Source organism: Epinephelus moara, chromosome 11, assembly GCF_006386435.1.
Source record: "Epinephelus moara isolate mb chromosome 11, YSFRI_EMoa_1.0, whole genome shotgun sequence".
Classification (NCBI taxonomy): Eukaryota; Metazoa; Chordata; class Actinopteri; order Perciformes; family Serranidae; genus Epinephelus; species Epinephelus moara.
In genome coordinates, this window is record NC_065516.1 from 16,480,033 (window position 1) to 16,492,404 (window position 12,372).

Here is a 12,372-nt window from a genome sequence, read left to right on the forward strand (position 1 = left end):
GGCCTTTGCCTGAATTACTTCCAGCCTGGCTAACACTGTTTTTGAAGCCGCACCATAAATAAAACACCCATAATCAAAAGCTGATCTAATCATGGCCTGATAAATAAGCTGCATCATCTCCCTGTCAGCTCCCCACTCACACCCAGCCAGGCTTCTTAAGATGTTGATAATCTTTTCACACTTTCCCACGATTTTACTAATGTGTACAGCCCAAGTCATACGCTCCTCAAACCAGACACCCAAAAACTTAAAAACCTTCACTTTTCCTAATGGAGAACCATATATTTTCAACTCAGTAATAGGTAGTTTCCTTTTAAATCCAAATATCATATATTTTGATTTTGGTGCTGAAATCTTAAAACCCCATGTCATTCCCCACTCCTCTACACTCTGTAAAGCCTTTTGGACCTGTTTCACAATAAACTCCACATTTCGTCCTCTTTTCCAGATAGCCCCGTCGTCTGCAAACAAGGACAGCCCAAATCCTTCCCCTACATTATCAAAGATGTCGTTTATCATTATATTAAATAACACCGGAGAAATAACACTTCCCTGTGGAGTGCCGTTCTCTATTAACACTGTCTTAGAGCTGACACCACCCACCCGAACTTGAATAGTTCTTTCCCTTAAAAAATCCCTGATCCAATTAAACATTCGACCTCTAACTCCCAGATCATAAATTTGAATCAATAATCCATCCTTCCACAGAGAATCATATGCTTTCTCAATATCTAAGATTACACCCAGCACCACTTCTTTATTATTAAATGCCCTTTTAATATCTTGATCCAATAGAGCAACTGACTCCATTGTGGAGCGACCCCTCCTAAAACCATTCTGGACATTAACAAAAAGCCCTCTTGATTCCAAGAAATACTCTAACCTATTTGTAACCATCCTCTCCATTATTTTGCAAAGCGCTGATGTAAGCGCTATGGGCCGGTAAGAACTTGGATTCGACCCCTCTTTGCCTGGCTTTAAGATTCCTGCTTTGTCTTCTACATCAGAAACTAAAAAAGGAACCACAAAGCATTTTTTACATTACTTTCTTAAATTTTAGTAATAATTAAAGACAAAATATAGACATACAATTATAAAGATGGAGAGAATGTATCATGTACAACAAATAAATGCCGGATAAGAGGCTACTTTTAAATATATGTCAAAGGAATCCCATTATTTTTAATATATTTAACAAAATAAATGTCAACTAATTGTCCTGTGGTTCAAGCTTCACATTATATGACAATAAATTACTGCAGTACAGTAAAATTGAATTCTTATTATTATTTATGGAAAAGTAGTAGGCCAGAATAAATTATAAATTTATAAATTAAATTCGTTTCAAATTACAAATTAGTTTGTATAAATAAAATTAAATCAAATTAAATTAAATCACATTACATTTTGCAAGCAGAATCATTTTGTATACCAGATTTTCACCCTTTTCCTACTGCACAAAGCTTCCAAAAACAATTTTATGTATAGACTTTAAAGTAGAGGTTTTGTCTTTGCATGCACATAAATACAGATTGTTTAAAAAACTGCACAAAAGATGTTGTATTATAATTATTCAAGTATACAACAAATTGCAAATATTACATTCAAAGTTATGGTTTAAGAAGTCATTACATGAGCTTGCCCTACTTTCTTTGGATTACTTGTGACAAACATGACAGAAAACAAAAGAATGGCTTGAGCATAATGTTCACAGTTTTATTGCCGACACATTTAAAATCATTAGAATGAACATACATGAATAAAAACAACACAAGCTGTACATGTAAAGGTACATTTTCAAGTTTTACAAAAATATGCTTAATTGTGCAAGAACTGGACACTTAATTCAGCATCTGATGATGGTGTGTGAGTGCTGGAAATAGTCGCATTACTTAGTTTAAGTGCAGAAAACAAAACATAAAACTGTTTGTAAAGACAAGCAAGACTGTAAATTTAAATATTCCCATGTCTAGAAATACCAATGCTTCAGTGCACATGGGTGCATTTGATTTGTTAATACAAAGTCAATGAATGATTACATTTGTTAATGTTTCTTAATTAACTCATCATTTTGGATAACAACATTTGCATAGTCTCTCAGAATAATACTGCATTTGAAGAAATGCACAGGGAGTTGTTATTGTGTGAAGCTGGTTGTTTCAAATTACCACAGTTCATTTTACTCAGTTGCAGTTTGGAGCTCTGCCAGGTGAAGCTGGGAGCCAAATAATTAACACATTAAGCCACATCGCTGCCTGAATCAATACCTCTTATCTGCCGTTTATGGAGTGTCAGAGCCTCCTGAGCTACGTACTGGATAAAAGCAGGGTCGTCCACCTCCAACTCTACTGGGACTGAGACACTGATTGGAGCAGAGTCCAGTATGGTTACAACCACACTGCTGTCAGCTTTGGGTCTGATGTTCTTCATCTGCTGCTGCGGATTCACCTGGAAAATGAGTAAAACTGCATCAGTGATGGGAAAACAATAAATAATTGTCTGCCTTACCTGCCATAGAAACTGAAATAATTAACAAGATTACTGACAGCCAAAATGATAATGCACTTCTTTAGGCTATATTGTCAGGTAATCTTGTTTTGGTTTGGCTTTGGAGTCTTTATTTAAACCGTGTTAATTCATTTTAGGGATCAAGTCTATTATCTACAAGAGAATTAAAATAACAGGATTATTTTAATGCTCTGTGGTAAAGAGATTCACATGTTGTAGGTAGGAATAACTGTAAAGAAAATAACATTAACATCTCAAATTAACTACTGTAAGAAAAAGTCTGACAAATCTAACGCTACTACAAACGTACTGTGATCACACTGAAGATACTGTGTGGCCCTGCTGTGCTGCTGGACAGCTGGCTGACCCAGCCGTACTTGTCATCCATGTTTTTGAGCCATCTCTGCGTGTCGGCTGTGTGTCTCTGGACTAGCTGCAGCCTGTCGTTGTATTGCTGTTGGGAGGCGTTGAGCAGCATGTACATCTCCTCCACCTCAGAGTGTAACTGCTGCACATTGGGACACTCTAAATAAGCACACACAGAGAAATGCGCATTAATCCAGGTGTGTGTGGTGACGTCAGGAACAGGAAAACAGTCCAACTTTATTTTTATTTTATTCTCTGAATGCCAAGTATTTAAGATATTTGACAACAGCATTCACATATTACTTTATCAGTGTGAATGCAGACTATTCTAAAGCTAAAACGCTATTAGTTATACACAAAATTCAGGAATTTCCAGCAACTCTTATCTAAAATGTGATGAAATGAATAGTCGATTCATACACAGAAAATTAATCAACAATTTTAACAATCGATTATCTATTTAAGTAAGTCATATACAGTTTCCAGCTTCCTAAATGTGAGAATTTGCGTGTGTTTTATATCAGAGTAAAATAAACATATATTTAACATAGCAAACATAAATGAAGAAAACTTAAGACTGCAAAGGTTTTTGGGAAAGTGTGATGAGCATTTTTTGCCCCCTAAATGATTAAACAAACTGTCTAAGTAACAATCTACCAAATAATTGATGGATGGATGTTTCACTCTGGCTATGGCAATGGCTGTGCTGCAACTTGTGAAATACAGCTTTTTCATTGCCCCTTTAGGTGAATTTCTTCATTAGTATTTGGGCCAGAATTACCATTTAAAATCCAGACAGGAACAACTTTGGCATATCTCTATATGCACATACACCACTCAGCCACAACATTGAAACCATTGACAGGTGAAGTTAATCACACTGACATCTCGTTACAGTCTAATGTTCTTTTGGGAAACCTTGGATCCTGGCATTCATATGGATGCCACTTGACATGCACCACCCATCCTTAAACACTGTTGCAGACCAAGTACACCTTTTCTGGCAACAGCACCCCCCACCATGCTACACTGAAAAACCTGCTCAGGAATGACCCAAGGAAAATGGCAAAGACCTCAAGGCTTCAACATGGCCTCCAAATTACCCAGATCCCAATCTGATTGAACATCTATGGGGTATGCTGGCCAGATAGACAGGTAAGAGCCAAGTCTGATCCACAGTGGGACCTCTGACTTGTCAATGCATGGACACAGGGCTTCTGGGGGTGTCCTGTAGTATCTGGCACCAGGGCATTGGTAGCTGATCTTCTGAGGCCTGTGGGTTGCAAGGTGGAGTTCCGGCACATCCAACCTGATTGGGATCTGGGGAATTTGGAGGCCAGGTCGACGCATTGAGCTCTTGTCATGTTCCATAGGTCATTCCTGAGCAGTTTTTGCAGGGTGGCATTGCCATTGGGGAGTGCTGTTGCCATGAGGGGTACTTAATCTGCAACGGTGTTTGAGTTGGTGGTGTGTGTCAAGTGGCAGCCATGCCAGGACCCAAGGTTTCCCTGCAGAACACTGCATTGTAACGACATGATCGATGTGATTCACTTCACCTGTCAGTGGTTTTAATGTTGTGTCTGATTGGTGTATGTGGCTGCTAAACAGATCTGAAACCAGTACTTCCTACTTAAAAAACATGTTATTGTAGCAGGTATTTACCTTTTACCAGATAATCTTCACACGCCTCGCACAAGGTTTGGAGCTGCCAGCACTCTGATGTTTGTCTGCGGAGTCGTCTGCACAGATATCTGCTCTGGGACAATCCCAAAGCAGAAAGGGATCCTGTATCTTTGTAGATAGACATACAAAAATAGATGTCACAGTGGATATCATTATTTTATATCTAGAAATGTAGAGCTACAAGTGATACACCAGATACCTGTGCTCGGTTGCTGAAAGTACTCCTCTGCTTCTTGTATCTCCTCAAATACGTCAGCCACTGTGGAGCTGAATTCTTTCAGCACATTCCTCCCAAAGTCAGACACTGAGTCAAGGATGTGATCCAGAGCCACCGTCCTGAAGAAGCCAGCACTGGAGTCGCTCTGCATGCCCGACAGCGGGCTGGGTTGGGCCTCTGTGGTGAAGGCCGACAGGAAGGAATGCCCGAACACCTGTTGCATCCTTTTCACCAGTACGACGCTCTGGTTGTACAGGAGGCTGATGTTTGACAGCAGCTGGCTGAAGGATGCATCTGCCTGCAGGAGCTCCAGATCTGCTCCATCGTCTGTGACCTGGTTCTCAGGTGAGTTGGTGCGACCCACATTCTCCTCGTAAACATGCTCTGTGGCTTCCAGCTGGGCAGCCATTTTCCTGAAGAACTCCTCCACCTGCAGAGAGAGGTTCATTTGGAACTATCTTGTTAGAAGTGCATTACAAATCAGACTTAATTCTTATAATTTTGAAGGTCAGTGATGATAGGTGGTGAGGTCAAACCTTGAATGAGAAAGAGGCGAAGCCACGGCGACACGTAGAGGTATAGAAGGCTTTACAAGTATCTTCAAGACAGGGTCGACATTCTTCAAAGGAAGACTTGGTTAAATCTTGACACTGTCTCTCAGCCTCCTCTAGTTTCTGCTCTGTTTCCCGGACCAGCTGCATCGCCCCCTGAAGGAACCCCAGAACAAAAAATGTCACAGATACATTACCTCTTAATAAGCCAGAGAGGATAAGATGTGGTTTGGGGCCTTGGCACAAAGCCTTTTATTTTGAAATGATATTTAAAAAAGCAGATTAATCTACAGGCAGTTCATTTATCCTTACTGCAGTAAAACTAGACTCCCTAAACTAGCCCCACTCCCACATTCATTCTTCACTGTCTGCTTTGAGGTTTCTCTGTGAGGCTTTGTGTGGCTTTGCCTTCATGAGGCAGAGAATATGTCATGGGCTTCAGAATAACGCACAGAGACTGGTATGTAACTGGTCACGTTCTGTGACAAGTTATTGTATTTAAACGCAGCCTGACTGCGTGGTATTTCTTACATCAGGAGTGATTACTGTGACTGTGCAGACCTATTACATGTCTGCAGGGGCTTAATGGATATAACAGTAACACATAGCATACCGTCTTCTTGTCACTGCTGTGCCTCAGGGCGTCCATAAGATGTCTGTGCTTCTCCTCTCTTTTCCCCATCGTTTCCTTCACCTGCTTCACCCCGAGGAGCGCTCGCTTTATCTCCTCATCGACACACTGCTCTCCTGCTGCAGACAGCTCTGCACACACCAATGAAACATACCGTGATTAAGCAATGCAAACAAATTCAGTGAGAAAAAGTGCTATAGATATAATTTTCTATGGATGAAGGCCTCACTTTGCAGCATGTCCTCGCCCACTGGAGGAGAGTCAGCTGCACAGAGCAGGAGCTGAGTGATGCAAAAAATTTGAACAAGCAGCCTCCTCATCCTGTGTTCAGCTCTGTGAAAAGGGCAGAATTTACTTATTATTCTGCTATGGAGCACCACACAGCACTGTGGATGGATTACTGAATGAACCTTCTGGGCACAGGGCCAGAGCTCCAAAGTTTTTAAGGGCCTTCGTCTGCAAAGTATAACTCAAATGAACACATGAAGACCAAGAGGAGGCTCAAAAAGACCACAAAGAGCTGCAAAGGAACTACAAAGAGACGCAAAACAAAAAGAGGCTAAACAATCCGCCCATGCACAGCACCATGACTGCTTTAACATTGCACAGATCATGTCATGTGTCTACCACAAGATGGTGCCATTTCCCAAACATTTTAATACAGAACTCATTTAAAAAATAATGCAACATGAAGGGCAAGTAATTATCCCAGTGTTCATTTATAAGCATGAAATATCACACCAGTGTAAAGCCATATACACATAATTACCAGAGGAGATCCCCATTAACTAAGCCTCTGTAGCCCATGGATCTAATCACATTACATAACAGGGATAATAACCATAATACACTGCAAATTGATTATTTGTTATAAGTTAGCGCAATTACAAAAGCTTTAATGACTACTTTTATTATTCCTTAGAGTAATCTTGTTCTTGTACCTTTAACGGTGGACAGGCAACTCTGTGTGCATGTATTAATCAACAAAATGAAAATAACAAAACTAAAATTAATGCAATGCCTTCTCCAAGTGCACTGTTGAACAGCTATATTTTGGTTTTTCTTTTTGTTACTGGTGTTTTGACAAGGATATCCGAGCAAAACAGAAGGTATAGCATATAACAATCAGAAGACATGTTCACTGTCCCCTCTGGGAATATAACAAACCTAAGTCCACAAAGACATTAAGTCAATTCTCCCCTAATTCTCCTCTCACCCAAAGCTGCTCACAGCCATTCAATAGAACTTCAACACAACCTGGACAACACAAGAACACTAATGATGATTTAAAAAGTAAATGGGCCTTAATAATACCAGTTACATCTGAATCTACTGAGTCATTACACCATGTGGCAGTAAAACTTAGACACTCCCTCTATTAGGGCCAAAAAGGGGCCCCAGGCTTCTTCAAAATATCCTCTTCCCCCCTTGAAATGTTGTTTTCCTATATGCAAAACAGACACGAAATAAACTGCAAAGTAGTTTAAAAAATAGTGTATTTACCTTGACAACTAGGCAAACATCAGACTCCACAACAGAAGCAGCAGGCCGTGCTGTTGGTGAGATGAGAGTGAGGTGCCCGCCGCCCGCTTCCTCGAAGGATTGTTCTATTTTTATGGATCTACTCACCAGCACAGATCCTATTAGTGTGTTTGCATTATTAAGCCCTACGCGCGCAGCATAACTACAGATCAGTGTAAGACAGGCTTTAATGCGAGGTTAACATTACGTGCTCGACTGTTTGCAGGTCTATCTCATTTAATTGTCTCCCAACATACTGCAGGTAAAACTTTCTGCTCTAATCTCCATCAGGCTGACAGTAAAGCTGGGCCTCCTGCAGGGAGCTGGCACACACCGACATGGTCCTGGCTGAGCTCTGTGTTGTAGTCCACAAGGGGAGCAGAGGGACGGCATGAGCATGTGCAAATATGTATGCTATTACAAAAACATTAAAGAGGAAACTGGTGTAGCTTTTAACTTTAATCATGTAGTGTATACTGTGTGTTTAAATTCTGGATCATCTGCTCTGTGGGAGTCATTATGCTTCCTGTCTTTGCTTCTCTACCACCAGCGACTCTCTCCTTCTGCATACAAGACAATCAGAGTTGTTCTTATCATGATCCAAACTTGGCAGCCGCGTGATAAATGTGGAATTCCTGCATGCTCTCTCAGCTCGCTGTTAATCTGAGCCCACTGCTAAAACGCCTTGACCCAGCAAATGAGGTCCCAACCTCTGAATGAGGACCAGCAGGAGCGAGGCTGTAAGATACCTGACCCTCAGCTGCTTTTTATCAGCTCCCCGAGATCCCTATCTGGAGCCTAATACCAGCCTGCTGCTCCAATTATAGCCGACAGTAAAATAACAGTTTTGAAGCCTTTAGGAAAACAAGTAATTAGTCGCTTTATCATCTCAGGCTGGTCTGGAGTCTGAGATGTGGCGGACTGGGTCAAACTCCAGCTATTAGCGCTGAGCCTGGGTTTGAAGGCTCTGCTATCCAAAGAAAGAAGAAAAACAGATCTCAGTTTGATGTCTGTGTCAAGTTTTTTTAAAAGCTCAGAGGACGTTAGAGCTGGGACAGTCAGTGTTATCTGTTTCTTTTTGCTGTAAATCAACTGGTTTGAGCTGAGCCAGTATAAAAAGATAAACATCAGGCAGGGCCACAGCAGTGACACTAACCTGCACTGTGAAGACACGAGTGTCTAATTTCTTTGATGTGAGATGCAGCTGTTTTCTGCCTTTGATCAGTGATCTGCATCTGCAGGCTGGAGAGATTATGGACACAGGAAGTGCTGAAATGATCACTGCACCTGGAGGAGTTAAAGAGGAAGTGGCCGCTGGTGAACCTTACTTTCTAATTCTGATAGATTGTGGTCACTCTTGGCTGCCATTGGGACCACTATGTGCGATAGAAATCATCATTATGATGAACGCAAAATTCTATATCATCTAATGAAAAAGTCTGGGAGGATATGAAACATCATACAGTATATGAAGCAGACATACCATGGAAGATAAATGTAGCTACTATAAGGCAGTGGTTCCCAACTGGTCCAGCCACAGGATCCAGATTTCTCCTCGGTCATAAGTTCAAGGTACACACAGTTGTATATATTCAGTGTCATACTTGCGTTTGGCCATGTCGTTGAGCTAGTTTGCTGTTTCTGTCAAGAAGGTGTCTGTCACAACAGCACTTCAAAATAAAAGCTCTGTGCTATAAATTTACTGTACTTCAAAATAAAGTGTGTTTTTCACAAACTTGACACATTTGCAAATCACTTGCGGTCTATTCAGAATGGATCTGCAACCCACCAGTTGGGAACCACTGCTATGACGCACATGGTAAAACATTTAAGCCGGATCCAGGTAGCAATAAATGCAGTAATCAAAATTTTGTCTATAATTGAATCCAAAAATTGTTATTTTCTTCTAACAAATGAAAAAAAAAAGGCATTGCTTCATGACTTCTTAAAGGGACAGTTCACCCCAAATCTAAAAGTGTGTGTTGGAGATATCGACTGTAGCTAATACTGCCTTCTCTTCAATATAATGGAACTAAATGGCACTCGGTTTGTGGTGCCCGGATAAATAGATTAAAAAAATTCAACAGCAATGTCTCTTTCCAGAAATCATGCCCTGGTTACTCAAGATAATCCACAGACGTTGTTGTGAGCAGTTTCATGTAGGAACTATTTTCTTTCTAAAGAACTACACCTTCAAGCTGTATCACTACTCAGAAGGAAGCGTGCATCTACTCATGGATGAGAGGCTTACGACAGCGCAAGATATCAACATTAATGGTGTCCACCTCATCTGAGCTGTAGGCCTAATATTAGCTAGCTATGTGGTGCTAGGTGAGCTAGCAGTAGCTGCAGGCTTCTTATTGCGTAGTGATTCGGTTCAGTTTGCTAGAAAGAAAATAGTTCCTAAATGAAACTACTCACAACAAGGTCTGTGGATTATTTTGAGTAACCAGGTCATGATTTCTGCAAAGAGACATTGGTGTTGAGTTTTTTAAATGTATTTTTTTTGACACTTTGAGCACCACAAACTGAGTGCCATCTAGTTTCATTATATTGGAGAGAAGGCAGACATCTCTAGTCGATATCTAAAACAGTCAGCAACTCACATCAAAACAGTCTAGACTGATCAATAGCACTACAGGTAAGAGGAAACATATGTATTTTTGATTTGGGGCTGAACTGTCCCTTTACTTCAATAACTTAATGCAAGAATTTCCTAGAATTAAGTTATTTATCTTTTGTTTCACGATACAGATACTTTTTTTCGAGCAAAGCTGTTTGTATTAGACCAGGTTGAAATAATTTTACTGTCAGGTTTTTCCCGTTTTTTGGAAATAAAAGAAAAATATGTAAATGTTTACAGCCGTATTACAGGAATGTGGGGATATTGTGATAAATCAGTTGATAAAACACTCCAGACCACATGAGTAACCTATTACTGAGTACCACAGAGGGGCCAAGTGGCCCTGCAGGAATATCACATGAGTATGAGAGTGATTTTTCATCCTTAAAGGAAATGAGATGTGAATATGTAAAAACACGGGAACTGCAGTGAAATGTCGCCGTTTCGGTGTCGCTCCACCTCCCAAAACCTTTGAAATTATCTTTAATGGGTACCAGATTTTCACCCGGGACGCGATTGCCATCAACCCCCAGTAACTTAATCTCATGTCCGGCTGGATTACTGCAGCGCCGCAAGACGTCCCGGGGTCTGTCCACACCTCCTCTGTCCCTGCAGGGGGACAGACAGCAGTAGAGGACAGGACAGGCACCGGGAAGACTTCAAAAACCCAGAGTGGGACAGTGCTTGTGTCCTCGGGGAACTGGCTACGGCGGAAAGTTACAAAGAGAAAGCTGGAGAGAAAAGGAGGGGAAACCGGAAGTTGGGCGCAGTAGCCTTCAAAATAAGAGTTTTGTAATTGGTCTTTGTTTAGGGGGGCAGAAATGATGATGAAATGAAACAGGAAGTGTTGCGAAGATTACTTTTGAAATGTAATGGGTTACAGATGACTTGTTACCTTGTTAAAGTCGTAATTAGTAATGTAACTATTTTAATGACTTCATGAAAGTAATATAGCCTAACTTATTACGCCTGATTACTTTTCTAACATTTTTTTTAAACTGGGCAACACAGCTAAAAAAGGTGCAGGTATGGACTATGCCATAAGAAGGTTTTCCTGCTTGGTAAAAAGATGCAGAGCAACAGAATGAATGTTATATTCTACATATTAACTTTTCTATATTTTGATGTAATCTTCTTTTAATTACCAACATTTTGATCAGTAATTTAATGACAGATAAATACAGTTACATTTCTTTTGTAATTTAATTACATATTACTATTTATTCCCCAACCCTAGAAACAAGATATGATTAAGCCAACCCAACACATTAATGTTATATCTTGTTTTTTTATATCCCCAAAATTGTTTTTTGTAGTTCTGTAACAATTTAGCAAACACTAAACGTGTTAAATATTGAGATTAAGTTGTAAATCTAAATTTGGATAATCAGTTTTTTTGCCATAAAGAGCTGTCAACTCTGGCTAGCTAAAAATAAACCAGAGCTGTACCCTGTCTTAGCTCTTTGCATTCAAACTTTTAAGGGTATTAGTGTTCTGGTGTGTAATAATATGTCTATTGTAGTAGATGTTCTGTGGGATATAATGTGATGTATGTATTCTGGTATATGTACTGTGGTGTGTGCATTGTAGTATATGGATTGTGCTCTATGTATTTTATTGTGCCTTCCATGTTTATAGTGTAGTGTGGTTGTATGATGTTTTAAACTGTATATTTTTAATAACATAGGTCTACATGTAAAAGCCCAACTAGGGACGAGAGTTGAAAATAAGCAATAGCTATAAATTCTGTGCAACACATCAGTCCCATACTCTGTATTGCAACTATGTTAAATTGCGTTATCTGTATAAATAAAATTAAAATAAAATCAATTCAATTCAATTCAACTGAAATAAAATAAATTAAAATAATACAATTAATTTCAGTTCAATTTAATTCAAATACAATAAAATAAATCAAATTCAACTCAATTCAATTCAATTAAAATAAAATAACATAAAATAAAATTAATAAAATATAATGAATCTATTTCAACTCAACTCAATTCAATTAAAATAAAATAATAAAATAAAATAAAATAAATTAAATATAATAAATCAAATTAAATTCAATTCAACTCAAACGAAATAAAATAAAATAAAAAGTAACTTTTTTTTTTTTTTTTTTTTTTTTTTTTTTACAACAGTGTTAGTGCTTTCCCTACAGTTGTCTGGACTCTTTGCTGTTACGTAACAAAAACTCTTTAATTCTGAAAACGTCACCGGAAGTGCAGCTGGTCTCTCAGTGTAACTTCACAGTGATAGTAAACGCACA

At 39.3% G+C, this 12,372-nt stretch overlaps 1 protein-coding gene across 1 annotated transcript; it reads right to left on the reverse strand.

Annotated features, from left to right (window-relative positions):
- Positions 1–2,238: 2,238 nt before the first annotated feature.
- On the reverse strand, positions 2,239–7,630 carry LOC126398012 (clusterin-like protein 1). Its single transcript, XM_050057176.1, has 8 exons — positions 7,460–7,630; positions 6,186–6,289; positions 5,939–6,087; positions 5,311–5,481; positions 4,757–5,204; positions 4,537–4,665; positions 2,819–3,033; positions 2,239–2,448 (listed from the first exon to the last, which is right to left on the reverse strand). The coding sequence occupies exons 2-8, from the start codon at positions 6,274–6,276 to the stop codon at positions 2,239–2,241; spliced, it is 1,413 nt and encodes a 470-aa protein (XP_049913133.1). The 5' UTR covers positions 6,277–6,289; positions 7,460–7,630.
- Between the last annotated feature and the right edge of the window lie 4,742 nt (positions 7,631–12,372).

What these genes read in the sequence shown, in the direction of transcription:
- LOC126398012 (XM_050057176.1), bottom strand. Translation starts at nt 6,276, where the DNA reads ATGAGGAGGCTGCTTGTTCAAATTTTTTGCATCACTCAGCTCCTGCTC. An exon ending in TGAAGATTATCTGGTAAAAG is followed by an intron (nt 3,034 to 4,536) that starts GTAAATACCTGC and finishes GTGCTTATTTAG; the next exon opens with AGTGTCCCAATGTGCAGCAG. An exon ending in GTATCTTCAGTGTGATCACA is followed by an intron (nt 2,449 to 2,818) that starts GTACGTTTGTAG and finishes CTCATTTTCCAG; the next exon opens with GTGAATCCGCAGCAGCAGAT.